The sequence below is a fragment of the Hyperolius riggenbachi genome, chromosome 3, assembly GCF_040937935.1.
Source record: "Hyperolius riggenbachi isolate aHypRig1 chromosome 3, aHypRig1.pri, whole genome shotgun sequence".
Taxonomy (NCBI): domain Eukaryota; kingdom Metazoa; phylum Chordata; class Amphibia; order Anura; family Hyperoliidae; genus Hyperolius; species Hyperolius riggenbachi.
Window position 1 is genome coordinate 440,109,480 of NC_090648.1, and position 17,701 is coordinate 440,127,180.

General features: G+C 44.0%; 1 protein-coding gene across 50 annotated transcripts in view; it reads right to left on the reverse strand.

The window, feature by feature from the left end:
- Positions 1-12,427: 12,427 nt before the first annotated feature.
- The window catches only part of LOC137564200 (protocadherin gamma-C5-like), a 669,033-nt gene continuing 663,759 nt past the window's right edge, over positions 12,428-17,701 (reverse strand). For all 50 annotated transcript variants that reach the window (XM_068277765.1, XM_068277745.1, XM_068277759.1 and 47 more), the window contains one exon: positions 12,428-15,800. In XM_068277765.1, coding sequence (XP_068133866.1) covers positions 15,586-15,800 — 215 coding nt within the window. In that variant the 3' untranslated portion in view covers positions 12,428-15,585. The remainder of the gene's footprint in view (positions 15,801-17,701) is intronic.

Genomic DNA, 17,701 nt, shown 5'->3' on the forward strand with positions numbered 1-17,701 from the left:
GAAGTGGTAACAAGCAAAGGGAAAGTCTCTAATGTAATGGGTCCCGAGTGGATAGAGGAACCATCAGCGAGCTGAATCAGAAGTGGATTCCTCTTCTTACGTACAGGCAGATTCAACTTGTGGGCTAGTTGAAGATCAAAGAAACAGGAGCATGCCCCGGAATCGATTATGGCTTCAATCCTATGGTTCCCTCCGGGAATTCCCTGTAGAAGAAGAGATAGAGGTATATGAGCTGTAGAAGAAGCCGGAAGAGACATATCACAAGACTCTAAGGGGTCAGGCTTACTCGAAGGACGAACAGGGCAGTCTTGCAGAAAATGTCCGGAGGCTCCACAGTACAAGCATAGGTTCGCCCTTCTTCGATGCTGTCTCTCCTCAGGAGTTAACGATGATCTGGCAAGGCCTAGTTGCATCGGTTCAGGTTCGTCGAGAGGTAGAGAACTGGGCATCGGAGCAGGAACTGGAACGGTGCGAGGAGAGACAGGAGGAGGGGCCCAGGTACTTCGGCCAAATCCAAGTCTTTCTTGACGTCTTTCTCTCAAACGCCTGTCGATCTGGATAGATATTTGAATGAGATCTTTCAGAGTATCGGGAACACCAATACGGGCAAGTTCATCTTTGATGGCATCAGATAGACCAAGGCGAAACTGAGACTTCAACACAGAGTCGTTCCAGTCTAAGTCGCCCGACCACCTTCGAAAGTCCAGAACGTAATCTTCGACTGACCTCCGATCTTGGCGAAGAGCGCGCAAGGCAGCATCAGCAGAGGCTCCCTTGCTGGGGTCATCGTAAAGCTCTGCCATGGCCTCGAAGAATGTAGCGGTATTCTGTAGACAGGCATGTCCCTGCTCAACAAGTCTGAGGGCCCAAGCTTGGGGTTCCCCCTGAAGCAGGGAAATGATGGCTCCCACCCGAATCTCTTCACTCGCATAAGTCCGTGGCAGTAGGGAGAAATGCAAAGAGCAGGCACTTTTGAAGAGACGAAACTTGTTCCTGTCACCAGTAAAACGTTCCGGTAGTGGTAGCTTGGGTTCAGGAGCAGGGGAACCAGTATTGGCCGCAGCAGCTAAAGGAGCAGGAACAGGAACAGTGGGAGGTACAGGAGGTACAGGAGCTGCTACGGCAGGGGCCGCTGCCAGTGCAGGCTGAGCATTGAGTTGTCCACGGATCTGGGCACAATCCCTCTGGACTTCTTGTAAGGAGACAGTCAGCTGATGAACCAGGTCACAAAGCGCTTCAAACGGGGTGCGGTCTCCGGAGTCGTTCATGATGGCTGTTTGTTTCTGTTAAGCTTGCAGGGAAGTTCAGATGCTGTTGACCTTTCCACTGCGGTATGAACCACCCAAGCACAGGATCTAAGTGACCACGGGTCTTCACCCACGACCCCTTGAGGGGGAAGCAGGACCGCAACCCCTGGAGGGGGAAGCGGATACTTCGCTGCCTAGTGCCCACCAGGTTGCGCTTGGAATGATTCCACAGAGGATCGGAGAACAGGAACAACTCAGTGTGGAGAGCCCAGAACTGGGAGGCGTAGTTGGGTACAGGCACAGGTCGGGACAGGCGGATATCTGGAAGGTCGTAGACAAGCAGAAGGTCGAGGCAGGCGGCAGACAAATCGTAATCGAGAAACGTAAGCCAGGGGTCAGGACGGGCAGAAATCAACGTAGTCGGGGTCACAAGCCAAGGTCACAACAGGAATCACAGAGTATAACAGGCAATAGCTTCAGGCACAAGCTGTATGAACAAACAGCACCTATAGGAAGGGCAGGCTTGTTTAAATACAAGTTTTGGCGCCAAAATTGGCGCTGCGCATGCGTGCGCGCGCATCGACGTACGTGCGTGCTCGACCTCTCGCGCACACTGCGCAGGTGCATGACCCCGCGTGCTGCGCGCGCAGCGCTGTGCGCGCCAAACACCAGAACTGACCATAAAACCTAGTGAACCCGCGCGCGCGCGCGTAGAGACGCGTGCGCGAGAACGCCTGAGCAGCCCAGGACGGTGAGTATGACAAGTTGAGGAAGGGCCCTTCGGGGCCCCTCTGACCCAAGAGCCCGATGCGGTTGCTACCTCTGAACCCCCTATTGCTACGCACTTGTACATTGGTCTGTAACCCCCTCCTCCCAGTGATGTCAATATGCGGTACTCTGCTGGTGTTAGTACCGGTAGTATTACTCTGCGCATATAGTGCCACTCACAGACTTCCAAGAGGCTAATTTCACATATGATGTGGCAGCAGAGCCCAGAGCAGGACAATTGCACCGCACCATTTCCCCTTGCACAATACCCTGCAGCTGAGTGTGCTGACAGGGTGATATGCATAGCTCCGCCCCTGAACAGTGACATGTTCCCTGCTGGACAGGAAGTACATCACCAATTTTTGTCTGATCGGTGCATGCCTGCTGCACCACCACCACAACAATCTAAATACATTGTTTATGTGCCATAGACTCCAATACCAACGCACTGTATGGACTGCATCGGTTCTATTTCGTTGGATCCACTTCCACTGCAGTATATCATACCGCAGATAGTGTGGTCAGCCTCATAGAGACTAATGGCCACTGTGGCAAGGGAGCATACTGCGACACAATGCGATGCACCATGTGTGAAAGGGGCCTTAAAGTGCTCTGAAACTCAGCATTTCTTTTTTGCTCTAAAACATTATTTACAGCAGAGACAAGTGAGAATTTTCTGACTAGATAGCTGCTGTATTTATGTATTAAAATCTATGAGTAAAATGCAATGGCAACTTTCAGAGCAGATCAACTGTACTTTGGGATTTTGTAATTTGTAAACAGGCAATATTACTTGTGCACAAAAGCAAATATGGCAACTGAATGGGTAATAAAAAGTTGGAAAATACATTTTTATTGAATGTTATGTCAGAGTTCTATTTCACTTTAATGTGTCTATGTTGTCATGTATTACATTGCCGGAGATTTGGGCACAGCCGGCGCCACCATAGACCGTAATAGGAATTACAGCTATAGTGGCGCACAGTGAGTAACTTCAAAGTTACTTTTAAAACACTGGAATTCGTCCACCAGCAATAGCTAGAAGCTGATTTACATCTTTCCCCACCATTCACGTGGACATGGAGGGAGAAAAGCCGCCAGGACTTGTGCAGGAGCAGGTTTAGCCATATATCGGCAATATCCTGCACCTAAGTTTCCCGGCTGCTATATTTCTCTGATGCGTCTATGTTGCATGCGGTGACTTCTCAACAACAATATTAATGCAGCACTCTTACAGACAAGAGAACTGGAAACTCCCTTCATGTTGCCATAAAATGAGGACAGAAATGACGTAGGGCTGGTGCACACCAAAACCCGCTAGCAGATCCGCAAAATGCTAGCAGATTTTTAAACGCTTTTTTATGAGGCGTTTTGCTAGCGTTTTGCGGATTGCTGCTGCGGTTTTCAGTATAGTAGATTTCATATATTGTTACAGTAAAGCTGTTACTGAACAGCTTCTGTAACAAAAACGCCTGCAAAACCGCTCTGAAGTGCCGTTTTTCAGAGCGGTTTGCGTTTTTCCTATACTTAACATTGAGGCAGAAACGCATCCGAAATTCAAAAAATGCCTCACCCAGGCATTTTTCGTTTCTGCAAAACGCCTGCCGCTCTGGTGTGCACCACCCCATTGAGATACATTGACCAAGCAGATCCGCAGCCGCAAGCGGATCTGAAAACGCCCAAAAAGCCGCTCGGTGTGCACCAGCCCTAAGACTCAAAAAAGAGGAAGAAAGAACAAAACGGAGAGCGATGCCAAAAGCAGAGCAGAAAATGGGGGTTGAAAAGGAAGAGAAGCAGATGTGAGATGCTCGTATCTTTGCCAGAAGAAGAAAGTGATATACATAAACGCATCCTGTAAACTATTCTGGGATCTCTGTTAAACTACTTAATTAATAATGCATCTTCTTTCCCATACTGAGCTCAGGCGATGTAATCTACAGGGACTTTCAAAGAGATTCGGAATGGATGGTAGTGTATAATGATATCTGTTTCATCCCTGCATTGTGTTTCCTGTATTAGGGAAACGGCATAATCTGTTCTATACATCTCAGCCCCAGTTGTTTTTTTCTGCTCTCCAGGAAACCATCACACATTGCAGACTGCAGACAATGAACAATAGTGGGGACACCCAACACTTCAGTAGGATAATGACTTGAAGTGTGAGGAATGAACTCAAGAGATGTTTACAATAAACTCTATTTAAACAATATGCAGTGTGAAAAAGCTTAAAGAGACTCCGTAACAAAAATTGCATCCTGTTTTTTATCATCCTACAAGTTCAAAAAGCTATTCTAATGTGTTCTAGCTTATTGCAGCACTTTATACTATCACTGTCTCTGTAATAAATCAACTTATCTCTCTCTTGTCAGACTTGTCAGCCTGTGTCTGGAAGGCTGCCAAGTTCTTCAGTGTTGTGGTTCTGCTATGAACTCCCCCTTCCAGGCCCCTATATGCACACTGCCTGTGTGTTATTTAGGATTAGAGCAGCTTCTCTCTTCTCTTTTACAAGCTGGATTAATCGTCCTCTGAGCTGGCTGGGCTTTCACATACTGAGGAATTACAGACAAGGGCAAAGCTGTTTGCAGGAAGAAACAAGCAGCCTGAAACTTCAGTGCATGAGAACAGGGGGAAAGAAACACACAAATAATCTCTTGAGATTCAAAAGGAAGGCTGTATACACCCTGCTTGTGTATGAATGTATTTTCTATGTGTGGACATACTGTACATCAACCCACTTCCTGTTTTGGTGGCCATTTTGTTTGTTTATAAACAAACTTTTTAAAACTGTTTTTAACCACTTTTAATGCGGCGAGGAGCGGCGAAATTGTGTCAGAGGGTAATAGGAGATGTCCCCTAACGCACTGGTATGTTTACTTTTGTGCGATTTTAACAATACAGATTCTCTTTAATGGCATTTGACAAGTTCGGCTCCTCTGAGCCTTTGTAATAATTATATAAGTCAATAGATCCGATGTTTAAAATTAACAGATCAAAAAGACTGTATTTTTTTTTTTTTTTAGCAAGAAGTTTTAAATTAGAATGATACCATTTATCGGCTAACTTAGAGGTAAAATAAGCTTTCGCGCTAATAAGCCTTCTTCAGACTTTGTTCCTGTATATTAACGACAAGGGGCCTGATTCACAAAGCGGTGCTAACAGTTAGCACGCTGGTGAAAAGCCCTTTATCATGCCTAAACTCAGTTTAGGCATGATAAGTTTAGGTGTAATAAGTTTAGGCGTGATAAGTTTAAGCACCAACTGGGTTAGCACCGCAGTGCACAGCTGATCAAAAGTTTTGCGCTTGCAAAGTCTGGTGCACTTCGCATAGAGTTTAATGGCGCTGCTTTGCGTGCAGGACTTTGCGTGCAATCTAAACTTATCTAAACTTAGCATGCCTAAACTTATCACGCCTAAAGTGGCTTTTCACCAGTGTGGTGCAATGGTTATCATGCCTAAAGTCTCTAACTGGGTTAGCACCGCTTTGCGAATCGAGCCCATGATGTTAAAACGCAGCTTATATACACTGGACGTTTGGAGGAGAAACATTCTTTTTCAAACATAAATACAGTAAATGTCATTAGATGTCTTAATTTCAACTTCAGGACAACTGGTTAAAACTGAATGCTGACAAAACTGATGTCCTTGTTGTCCAAAACCAGCGCTTTCCATCAAAACAGCTCTATCCTAAATCAACACCAATTAGGATTGGGAATTCAGACATAAACAGCTCGACCTTGTGCACAGCCTTGGTGTGCTAATCGATGGGGAAACCAAATCTCGGCTGTAGTCAAAACTTCCTACTTTCATCTGAAGAACACAGCAAAAATTGAACATCTGATTCCTCAGAGGATCTTCCATCCCTAATTCACGCCTTCATGACATCACGGCTGGACTACTGCAATGCCCTTTATGCAGGCCTCCCAAACAAGGACCTGTACCACTTGCAAATAGTGCAGAATGCTGCTGACAGATTGCTAACAAACCAGCCTCCTCACTGTCACATTACACCAATTCTTCTCACTGCACTGGCTACCTGTAAAATGGAGAATACTCTTCAAGATTGGAGTCTTGACATTCAAATCCCTGCACAATTTGGGCCCCGGATACACGAAGGACTTGCTGAAGCTGCACCACACCTCTCACAACCTCAGAACAGCAGGTTCCATAAACTTGGTCACTCCCAGAGTGCACCTCAAAACAGGGGCATAGCAATAGGGCGTGCAGAGGTTGCGACCGCATCGGGGCCATTGGGCCAGAGGGGCCCCTAGGGGCCTTCCCTCAACTGCAGTATTAGCTTTCTATTGGTCCTGTGCTCATAATAATCACTTCTATAGATACTTTGAATAGTGGTAATCATTAACAAACTGCTCCCCATCCCCTTCTTGCACCTCTGCCTGTAGTTGCCATTGGCAAGTTTTGGTGCGTTATATCAATTAGGTATAGAGTGCATGGGGGGCCCCAATGTAAAACTGGCATCGGGGCCCATAGCTCCTTATCAACACCACTGCCTCAAAACCTTTGGAGCCAGAGCTTTCTGTCATGCTGCACCTACCCTTTGGAACTTCCTACCATGCCCAGTAAAGACATCCCCTTCCCTGGAGTTATTCAAATCCAGACTGTAAAGCCACCTGTTTAGCCTGGCATTTCTGGACTTGTAGAGTTCTTCCTCTGCACCACAATTTACCAATCAACCAATTACTGGTCTGAGCCATGCTTATGCGCTTTGAGTCCTACAGTAGAAAAGCGCTTTACAAATGCTATTTGTTATTGTTGTTGTATAGGAGCAAAGTCTGAAGAAGGCTTATTAGCTGTAAGCTTACTTTTTGTTTACCTCTAAGGTAGGCAATAAATTGTATTATCTTGATTCAAAACTTCTTGCTTTTACTGATGGCTAATAATGTGTAACTTTTTTTTGAGAAAATCAATTTTAAAAATCAAAGGAAATTGTTTTTGAAACCCAGTATTACTGACCTGCATGTTTTGTAAGAGACAGTGGATGCATTGACATTCATCTGATAGCATGCAGCTGGACTGCAATGGACATGACAATGGACACTTGGGCCCATTTTTAATTCATTTTTCTCCTGAGTTTTCTCCAAAGATATAATTTTTCATCATCTTAAAAAAGTTACTTTTCAGTACTTTGCATTTAAAAAAAAAAAGTAGTAAAAAGTTGGTAAAAAATGATACTTTGTATTTTCTTGCTTGCTGGGGGTCTTAAAGATATTTTATTGATAAGGTATGAAATATCGACTAGGAGAAAACTCAGTGGAGAAAAAGCCAAATCCTGATGTTTCTGTTTCTAAAAAAAGTTAAATGGCTATCCTAAATCATTATTCTTACAAGCCCTGTACTTACAGAATCAGAATAAATCCATACCTTGCGCTGAAGATGGACAAAACAGCTGTCTGCAACATGGGTCAGGAGACAGTGCACAAGAAATCGCCTAAAGTGTACCAAAGATGGTACACTAGTGCTAATTTATGCTTACCTGGGGCTTCTTCCAGCCCCATAAGCACTGTGGCTTTCTTTGTCGTCCTCTTCAGCCTCTCCGTTCTGGCGGTACGACTCCTGATAATCTGGTCAGCCGCCGCCAGTTGAGGGCTTCTGCGCATGCATGGCTTGGCTGCACATACCCCCGCTGCACTCCCGTCTACTGGGATTTACTGCGCCTGCGCGATACTACAGCACAGACTCAGAACGCTCTGGGGAGACGAGAGCATAACGAGGGGTATGCGGACGGCCGAGCCGCACATGCGCAGAGGACCGCGACTGCCTGGATTACCGAGTGTCATAACGGAGGGGCCGAGGAGGACAGCGAGGGAGGCCACAGTACTTATGGGGGTGGAGGAAGCCCCAGGTAAGTATAAAATAGTGCTAGTGAACCGTCTAACTGCCTCTCCATTTCCATATTGTTAGGTGCCTCCACCCTCTCCCATTATACCCTGCAAAGCATTTCTTAGGAAGGACAACCCTATTTAACCCTGTTTGGATGCCGACAGACAGCAACTGACACCAACAGAGCACTGATACAGTATGTGTGTGCGCCTTTCTCCATTTCATCTCTATAGTTATTTAATTATCTCCAGTTGATAGGGATGAGCTACTGTATAATGCCGATATTGTTTTCACATTAATTTTTGCAAAGATAATGTAACATTGACCTTTAGTGCAAACATTTCTTTGAAAATCATTTTGTAATACTGTATGTGTGTGATTTTTCCATTTTTTTGTGAATTTTCGCATTGGAAAGAAAATTTTGTTTCCTTTTGACGAATATTGCGAAAATACAATGGGCTCGATTCACAAAACAGCGGTATGGCAGTTTGGACGTCTTAAAGGTTAAGACGTCCAAACTGCACAGCAAACGACTTTGTGCGCCGGAAACATTGCACTGTGCGTGGTACGCCAAAAAGTTGCGCGCGATGTGACTATAACGTCGCATACGGAGCGACAAAAATAGGGCATATGGTGCCCCTTTAACAGCGCACCAGTGTGCCTGACGGTGCGCCCTTTAGGGCGCACTGGTGCGACGTTTCAGGGGCACCATATGCCCTGTTTTTGGCGCACCTCATGCAATGTTATAGTCGCATCGCATGCAACGTTTTTGGCGCACCGCAGTACCGTTTTTGGCGCCATGTAGCTTTGCGCGACTATTAGTGTGCGCAAAGCTACTTTTCGGGCACTAAGTGGCTTTTCACTCCGGCGCTAACACTTAGCGCCGGTTAGTGAATCAAGCCCAATGTATTTTCGCAAATATATTTTCAAACTTGAAAATTGGAACACGCCTACTACTACACGCTTTGGACATCTCATCAATAGGCCTGGGCAGTGTGCTTCTTCCATTAGAATGCAAAGCAGGAGGGAGTGGAGAAGTTAGGGGGTTCAAACAATTATAAATACTAAATACTTAAAAAGATGATAATTGCAGGTATAACATTGCATGGAGATCTGGATTTAGATTTAAAAAAATCTTGAAGATCACCTTTAATTGCCAGCAATTACATAACTAGTAATTTTTGAGAATATCTCATTTATTACTTGAGTACCAACCATATCTCTAACGCATCACTTAAAGAGACTCTGTAACAAAATTTTCAGCTTTATTTCTTCTATCCTATAAGTTCCTATACCTGTTCAAATGTGGTCTGGCTTACTGCAGCCTTTTCTAGTTGCACAGTGGCTGTGTTATCTCTGTTATATAATCTAATCTTCTCTCTTCTGTCGGGCTCAGGCAGGAATGTGCTGTCTGCTGTTATTGGCAGAAGCTATACACACCCTCTCCACAGCCTATCACAAGCTGGTAACAGTCATGTCTTTTGTTTGTAAACACTGTCTAAAACTGGCAATTACAAGCCAGGAATGCAGCAGGGAGTGGCAGAAACAGCACAGAGGGGCCCAGGAGAACATAATGAAGATAATGGTATGCTTTTTGTTGTAAGAATGTTAGACAGATTCTCTTTAAAGTGAATGGTTACCGAAAAAAAAAAAAAAAGTCAGATACTCATCTAAGGAGAGGGAAGGCTCAGTCCTAATGAGCCTTCCCTCTCCTCTCCTGGTGCCCGGTGGATCCTCCACTCAAATACCCCACGGGGGACTTCAGAAGTCTTCGGGAGCACTCGGGCTCCCGAAGACGGGCCGTTCCATACTGCGCATGCGCGAGTGCGTCATAGACCCGCGCGAGCGCGTCATAGTGGGCACTCGTGCATGCGCAGTATGGAGCGGCCCGTCTTCGGGAGCCTGAGTGCTACCGAAGACTTCCGAAGCGGCAGTATTTGACCAAACTGGGCGGATACTGCAACGGGGGATCGTGAGCGGGACCGGGCACTGGGAGAGGAGAGGGAAGTCTCATTAGGACCGATCCTTCCCTCTCCTTAGGTTAGTATCTGACTTTTTTTTTTTTTTTAATCAGTACACATTGGCTTTAAAGGATAAAAAAACTGCACTTATAGTTAATTTACCAAAAATGCCACTCTTTTATGAGGCCCAAAGTACAAGCTGCTCACTTGTCAGTACCTGCTAGTAATGTGGAGCAAGCGATCCAAACAGCTAGGTCTTCCCCTGTTTACATACCTTTCACAGCTCTGTCCTGGCCACTTTGCAGAAGAAAGTAGAATATTAGCAAGGATGTTTGATTTTAACTCAACAGTACCACCTAGCCTCCAGAGGAAGTGATGGTGCGGGGCGTAAACAATATTTTAGCTTTTCAGATAACATGAGCCATGGTGCCTGTTGGTGCAGACAGTCAGGAGTAGATATTGAGTATTCAAGGGCATTCAACAGGGAGAGGAGGGCATTTTGGATAACTACACTAAGTGCAGATATCCTGTAAGGACTTGCAAATCATTCCTGTATGGCGCTGCAAGCCAGACGTACATCCAGACCTATTGGTTTTCAGCACATCTATAGCTTTAAAAGTGAACCGGGTGAGACTCCCCTCTCCTGGAGTAAAAAAGCCTATGGCAACTTCATTTAAACAAGACGATTTATTTATACCAAAAAACAAGGGTATAACAACACGTTTTGCGGGCTTTACTTGCTTCCTCAGGTCAATGAAACCAAAAGCAAGCCTCAAGACGCTCCTATTGTTCTCTGCTCAACCACAGGGTACTTGCTGTTGGTTATCATTGATCTGAGGAAGAGGGTAAAACCCACAAAACGTGTTGATATACCCTTGTTTTTTTACATAAATACATTGTCATGTTTAAATCAAGTCACCATTGGCTTTTTTCTTCAGGAGAGGCGAGTCTCACCACTGCGTCTCCATTTTAAGCTGTTTTTAATTGTTTTAAATTGTTGGGTGCCTCCACCCTCTTCCCATAATAATTTACAACTCCATTGGAGTTTTGTTGTTTTTATCAGCTCAGTCTCCTCTTGGGACTTGGCTCATAACCAGGAGTGTGACCTGTAAGGACATTCTCATACCCCAGCAGTGGCGGAAATTCCACCGTATGCCTCACTGTCTGGTGGTTGTAATCTGCTTATGCAGATCATAATCCAATGCTTTGATATAGTGCACTATTGGCTCCTGTTTTTCTCTTGCGTTTCCTTCGGTTCCTGGATTTTCTTGGTCCATTCCCCTTTCCAGGGTATTGTTCTAGATTCTTCAGTGTAGCTATGATAATAAAAGTGTTGAGTTCATTCCATAGCCTTTATTCATTCCATAGTTCTAAAAATATCCACAAATTGACACCCTGTGTGTGCATGAGGTGGTGTGCATAGGCTTACTGCACCTCCCATGGCTCGGTGTCTTCCTCCATTTTACTGTAATCCTCCCCATTCCATGGGTCCTGGTTGGCGCAATCAGTCACCTCCGCACAGTGCATGCGCAGTATGTCCGCTGGGTGCCTTGCGACTGCGCTCCCTGGCGACTCCATATCACATGAGCCTGCACGCATGGTTGCCTGAGTGGACATACTGCGCTTGCGCAGCATAGTATATCCAGGTCGGAGGTCACCGACTGCACCAACCAGGACCTATAGAACAGGGAGGATTATGGTAAAAAGGAGGAAGATGCCAGGCCACGGCAGGTCAGTAAGCCTATGGACACCTCCCCACACACACACAGGGTGTCAATTTGCAGATATTGTTAGAACTAAGGTATCCTTTAAGACCTAGGTTCTCAACATGTGGTACGCGTACCCCAGGGGGTACTTCTGATGGTTCCAGGGGGTACTCAGGCTTGATATACTTAACCAAGAATAACAAATTTTGAGTTTTAGAAAATGATAAATCTAACTTAAACAACACCAAATCAGTATTTTATCTAATTAAAAGCAATAGTAAATGCTTGGAAATTGTTTAGGACCAATTATCATGTGCTACCATTAAATATATATTTGTCAAGGGGTACTTGTGATAATTTTGACTATACTAGGGGGTACTTGGTGAGCACAGGGTTTTAAAAGGGGTACATACCAATAAAATGTTGAGAAACACTGCTTTAAGACACACAGAAAACTGCAGACACTTTGGTATGGATGACATATGTAGTTAGAGCAGTTTGCTTTCTTGTTCCTGGAGGGGAAGGTTTGAACTCAGTTCCATCCCGCCCAAAATAGAAGAACACAATTTGTAAGGATAAAACAAGACCGCGAGTGAACCAGTTTCCCCAGCAATACAAAGGAGCATTTCTCGTCATGCCTTAAAAAAGTCCATGCAGCCGATTCTGTTAGCTGTTGTCATAATTATCCACGGTAGGATCAGTATTCTAATGGGCCGACGTGCTGTGAATCATACGCTCACAGGGCCGTCAGCTATACACGAGCCATCATTACAGAATATGGGTCATCTCTAACAAGCTTATAGCAAGGCGGCAGCCTCTCCAAGGATAGAAGAAGACTTCAGTGCACTCTGCGTAATACAAAGCAAGCACTACCGTCATCCTCACAACAAAGAGCCTCAGACGCTGGTATTTTGAAGAAAACATTTTATTTATTTTTTTTCCCAAAGAAAGAAAGCAATATAAAAAACAGAGTATAAAACTTGCATGTAATACAGTGACATGGGTCTATATGGATACAGGGAGGGGAAATAAGCCTATATATATTTATATAATATGTAGTAGATATAGTTTAGTATTAGACACATTAAAAAGGACAGATGCATTTCAACTCATGTACATTGAGATCACAAACCACACGGAAAGATAGGAGAATATTAAAATACTGCTGTCCACAAGTTAGCTACTGAGATGAAAAAAAGCACTTTATTCTTACAAGACAATAGCATCTCTACAATGACATAATCTTTTTTTGTTCCAATAGAAAGGAAATAAAAAATAGCAAAAATGCCAACTACAGCTAAAAGACTCACGTACGTAACCGCCTTAGTTATTAGTATTACAAGCAGTGAAGATGGTTACAAGAGATGTAGAGGAAGGTGGTGAAAATAATGCTTTTTCATTTTTATTTTTTTTATACATTTTTTATTTTATTTATTTTTTTCTAACCCGATACTGAATTTACATTAAGAAGAGAGAGAGAAAGAGAGCGAGAGAATTATAGCAAAGAAATATATTGAATAACATTACATTGGCATAAAATGTAAGAATTTGGCGAACGTTTTTTTTTTTCATCTTTTATAAACAAGTTTTTTAGGATAAAATAAGCAACATCAGTGGGAATTTTTTTTTCTAAAGAAGTCTGACCAAATGTGTCATGTTTTGCATGTTTACCATCATCTGCAAGCAATATAATCATACAGGCAAATTTAATAAGTGCAATGGTGATGCGCAAATTGCAGTAACCCATGACAACCAATCAGAAGTTGCATTTTATCATGTTGCATGAGCATGACCAATAAGGATGATCCTGGATCTGGTTGTGGTGGATCAGTGCATGGGCGATGCTACACTGGGGCACGCTGTGGCACTGGCCCCCCTCAGAAGTCAATGTGCCCCTCTGAGTGCCCCCCCTGCTCAGTAATACAGTTACCTGTTTTCAGGCTCCAGCAACAGCTTAGGGTCTGGGAATAGGCCCCACCAGCCAGCCATCCTACCCACTTTGTGCAGCCCCCCCCCCCCCCCCGCTCCAAAAAAGAAATAAAAATTTGAAGCTGAAGCTGCCACTGGATTCGTGTATTGGGCACAGTGCACTTTATCTTATTAAATCAGCCCAATCTGTTTTTGTGGGCAAAAACACATTTATAAGAATTAAAAATTCACGTGTTCAGTGGTTGCTTTATAAAATAATCCACAGAACACTTTAGATAATTACCAGTGTTGTATCTCTTTGCTGCTAAAAAAAATAATAAAAATGTCTATTTATGGAGGAAAATTGTAATAATATTTTTTTTCCTTTAATATTTTTATTGAAATAAAAAATAAGGATTTTTTTTGTCATATATAGTATTATTAGTTTGTGATGAATTGCGAGTCTGGTATGTGTCTTCTTCTTCTCTCCCAGTGAATATTTTCTTCCCGTAACATTTTTCCCTGCTCTACACAGGCTTACTTTTCCCATTCTATAAAAAGAATGAATGACCCCCATGCTGGACACATGCAACAAAGTCCCTACTTCTGGTGGAAAACTGCAGACACCATGTGAAAATTAGACATGCATTTCTCTGTGCAGTAGCGTATAGAGCTTGGAGTGTGTACTGACATGGAAAATCTTATTAGTGTTTTTCTGTACATCAAATCATAGGAACCATATCAAGCTGTGACTGGGGGGGAAACTTACATCTCCAACATATTTTTTTTCTTTTAGAAAATAAACAAAACATCAACAAGTACAGTATTAAAATAAGTACTGCACAAAGACCATTGACACTCTTGCTAAAGTAGTAGCTGTACGATCACTACATATATGTTTTTTTTTACATATTTCAGGAAAATAAGCTAAAATAAAATGTAGCCATTACCAATAATAAGTGGAAACAGCCATTTTGTGAGCTGTCATGGGCCACACCCAAACATTTATTTTCTTTAAGTTATGAAAAGAGTGGCAAACCTCCTTCACAATTTTACCTTGTGTTTATACTGAGGACGCTCACTCACTTCCTGTTCTGGTGACATTCATCACTCATGGGTGTCTGTCTGCTATAATACATTGATTAGGTGGTCCTTGGTGACTCTAAAATGTTGGACATTTTTAAGCTGTGACCCCTGTGGACTAGGTATACTATCGTTGTTACATTTGGCATGCTGGCCTTTTCTGCTCTGGTGGCAATCATGACATTAAGTTGAGCTGAACTTCCTGTTCCTGCAATGCACTAAGGATCCACTAATGTCTGTGTTGTTGAATCTCAGTGTATTCCCCAAAGGGATATATAATATTTGTTTTCCTGCTGATCGAAAACAGGAAATACATCTCACAACTGAGCATTAAGTCTAATTTCTTCCCACCAACCAAAATTAAGAAAGGCTTAACCTGTAGTTCCATTTTAATTTATAAAATGGCTGCAATCACTGTTGTAGGTGATGATGGCACAAATTAGCCATACTTGCCAACAATCCTGGACCCACTCAAGGACTTAGAATGTTAGCAAGTACAGCCATCCAATGCAGCTTTAATAGTCACTTTAATAGTCAATCCTTTGATAAAATCTTTTTATTTTGTTGCAATATCGCTGCCTATCCAAGTGAAAACTCAGACAGTACACGCTGCCAATAATCAGCCATTAAAAACAAATGGGAAAGGGTAAAAAGCTCTCAATTACCTGAAGGTTTATAAATTATAAATATCTACTCTGCTGGAATTATATACAATGGAAGAAGTTCCACAAGGTGTGACTGTGGAGGCAAATTAAATTGAAAGTTTGTAAAAAGAGTGCATACCATAAGCTTGGAAATCAGCTGGCACTGGTACAAAATATTAGCGAATATAGACAGGGCACTTGTTTCGGAGGTTAGAACATAATGTTTTCATCACGAAGCCTAGAAGCAGATAATTCCCCAGCTAGAGGGCATTTTATGCTGCCAGGAATAATGATGACACATTTCCGATACTGATTTTTATCATTCTTTTTCAAAGAAACGCCTCCCTGATATTTTCTCTTTTTTAAACACGGGAAAGCACTCAAAAAAATTTCTGCCCTGTTGATGTAAGCAACTCCTTCCGAAACGTGATTACTTTTTATCCTTCTTGCCCGACTTCTTCTTGTTTCCGCCACCTTTTCCGTCACGTTTTCCTGCAGCGTTGGTCGGGGTCAGGGTACTTCCCGGAATGTAGACATTTTGTCGGTAGTCGGGCACGTGCTGCAGGGTGAACTGGGGTCCATAGCGGGCACTGAGGCCCATGGTGCCTGTGCTTCCTCCAAGGCCTGAAGTTCCTTCAGCAGCCTCTGTATATAAAAAATACAATAGTAAATATCAAAAAACTTTCTAAAATTCCTTTCAAAGTAATCTACTTTGAACTTAAAGCACATCTGACCACAAATCAAACTGTGTCAAATCAAAAGTGTCAAGATGTATTTTGTTTTTTAAAAAAGTATCAGGATGCATAATATTTAGCCTTACGTACTCTATTTGTCTGTGGCATGTTATGATTATGGCTTCAACACAACCCGCTGGGCCCCCCAAAGATCTCCCTGTTCACATTCTCTGCTTGATATCTGTATAGTGATGTTCTCCCAGGATATTTTGCATGTTCAGGAACTTGCTGAGGTTCACCAGACACAGAACATTTATTTCTCAGTTTTCTTCTGGGGGAATCAGAGCGCCAGAGCTGCAGCCACTAGGGCATGCTTTATAGCAGTGATGGCTAACTTTGGCACTCCAGCTGTGGTGGAACTACCCATGAGGCATTGCAATACTCTGACAGCTCTAGGCATAACTCAGGGAGGCAGAAGCATGATGGGATTTGTAGTTTTCTCACAGCTGGAGTGCCAAGGTTAGCCATCACTTCTCTATAGGCAGTGGCAGTGTAAGGGAGTGTTGCCCTAAACAGTAAGAGCTTAGATTTGAACCCCGGTCTCTTGTGTCAGAGGCAGAGCTGTAAACCAGTAAACTATCCAGCCACTGACATTTTTGTACAGGAGTTGCCAAGACAAATTTACGACTGAATTGCAAGCCTTGTTCACTGTTACAGCCCTACCCTAGGCACTACCAGCATATTTTACTACACCACCCCACTGTGGACACTGCAAGATTCTTCTACTACATCACATCATCCTGGACATTGTAAGAATCACTATACCACCCTGGTGTGTAGCCCCATACTAGACTCTGCCAGAGACCCCCACTGCCAGAGACCCCACCCCGCTGCCAGAAACCCCCACTCCGCTGCCATCCCCTTCCCCCATTACCCAGACACTGCTAGCTTATTTCACTGCTACCCCACCTTAGACACTGCCTGCTTCTTTCAGAGCTGCTCTTCCTATACCCAACACTTCCAGCATAACCCACCCCAATATGCTATATGCCTTTATGGTCCCCTTCAGCCCAACCCCCCTCATTGAGACTAACCACTTCTTTATTTATTTTACTCCCCCCTTCCTCACACCCCAGCCTCTAAGAGCCTCATTGTTTCTCCCACCCCAGACATCACCAACATTTTAACTACTCCCCTACATCCCTTCTCCTTCCCTCTCCTCACTAGACACTGTCGGCTTGTTAGACTCATCCTCCCAGTTAAACTTTGCCAGATATTCTGATTGGTGTCCCCGACCGCCCAGTTCCACCTTTTCTTATTACTCTCTCCAAAAGTCCACACCCACATAGCCGGCCTTTGACCTGAGCGACTGGAGCGGCCGCTCAGGGCGCTGGCTTCCAAGGGGGCGCCTATAGCTGGCTACCTATACTGAGGGCACCTACACCTGACTTCCTATACTTGGGACACCTATAGCTGGCTACCTATACTGAGGGAGGAAACCTACTCCTGGCTACATATACTGAGAGCACCAACACCTGACTTCCTATACTGGAGGCACCTATACCTGGCACCCTACCTATATTTACTGTAGTCTGAGGGCATTCTATGGGGGGGGGGGGGCACTGCAGCTATAACACGTGGTGCAAATTGTCAGTGCTGTGCTAGCATTCCAATTGGGGGGGAGGCTGTCCTAGGAGATAACGCAGGTGAAAAGGTGAATTGCATATGGGCCTGTGTGTGCGTGCGTGTGTGTGTGTGTGCACACGTGAAGAGGATGAAGGGGGCACCAAAATCAGGTTTCGCTCAGGGTGCTGTGCAACCTAAGGCCGGCCCTGCACACCCACATTCCTCCACTACAAAATATAAAGTGGA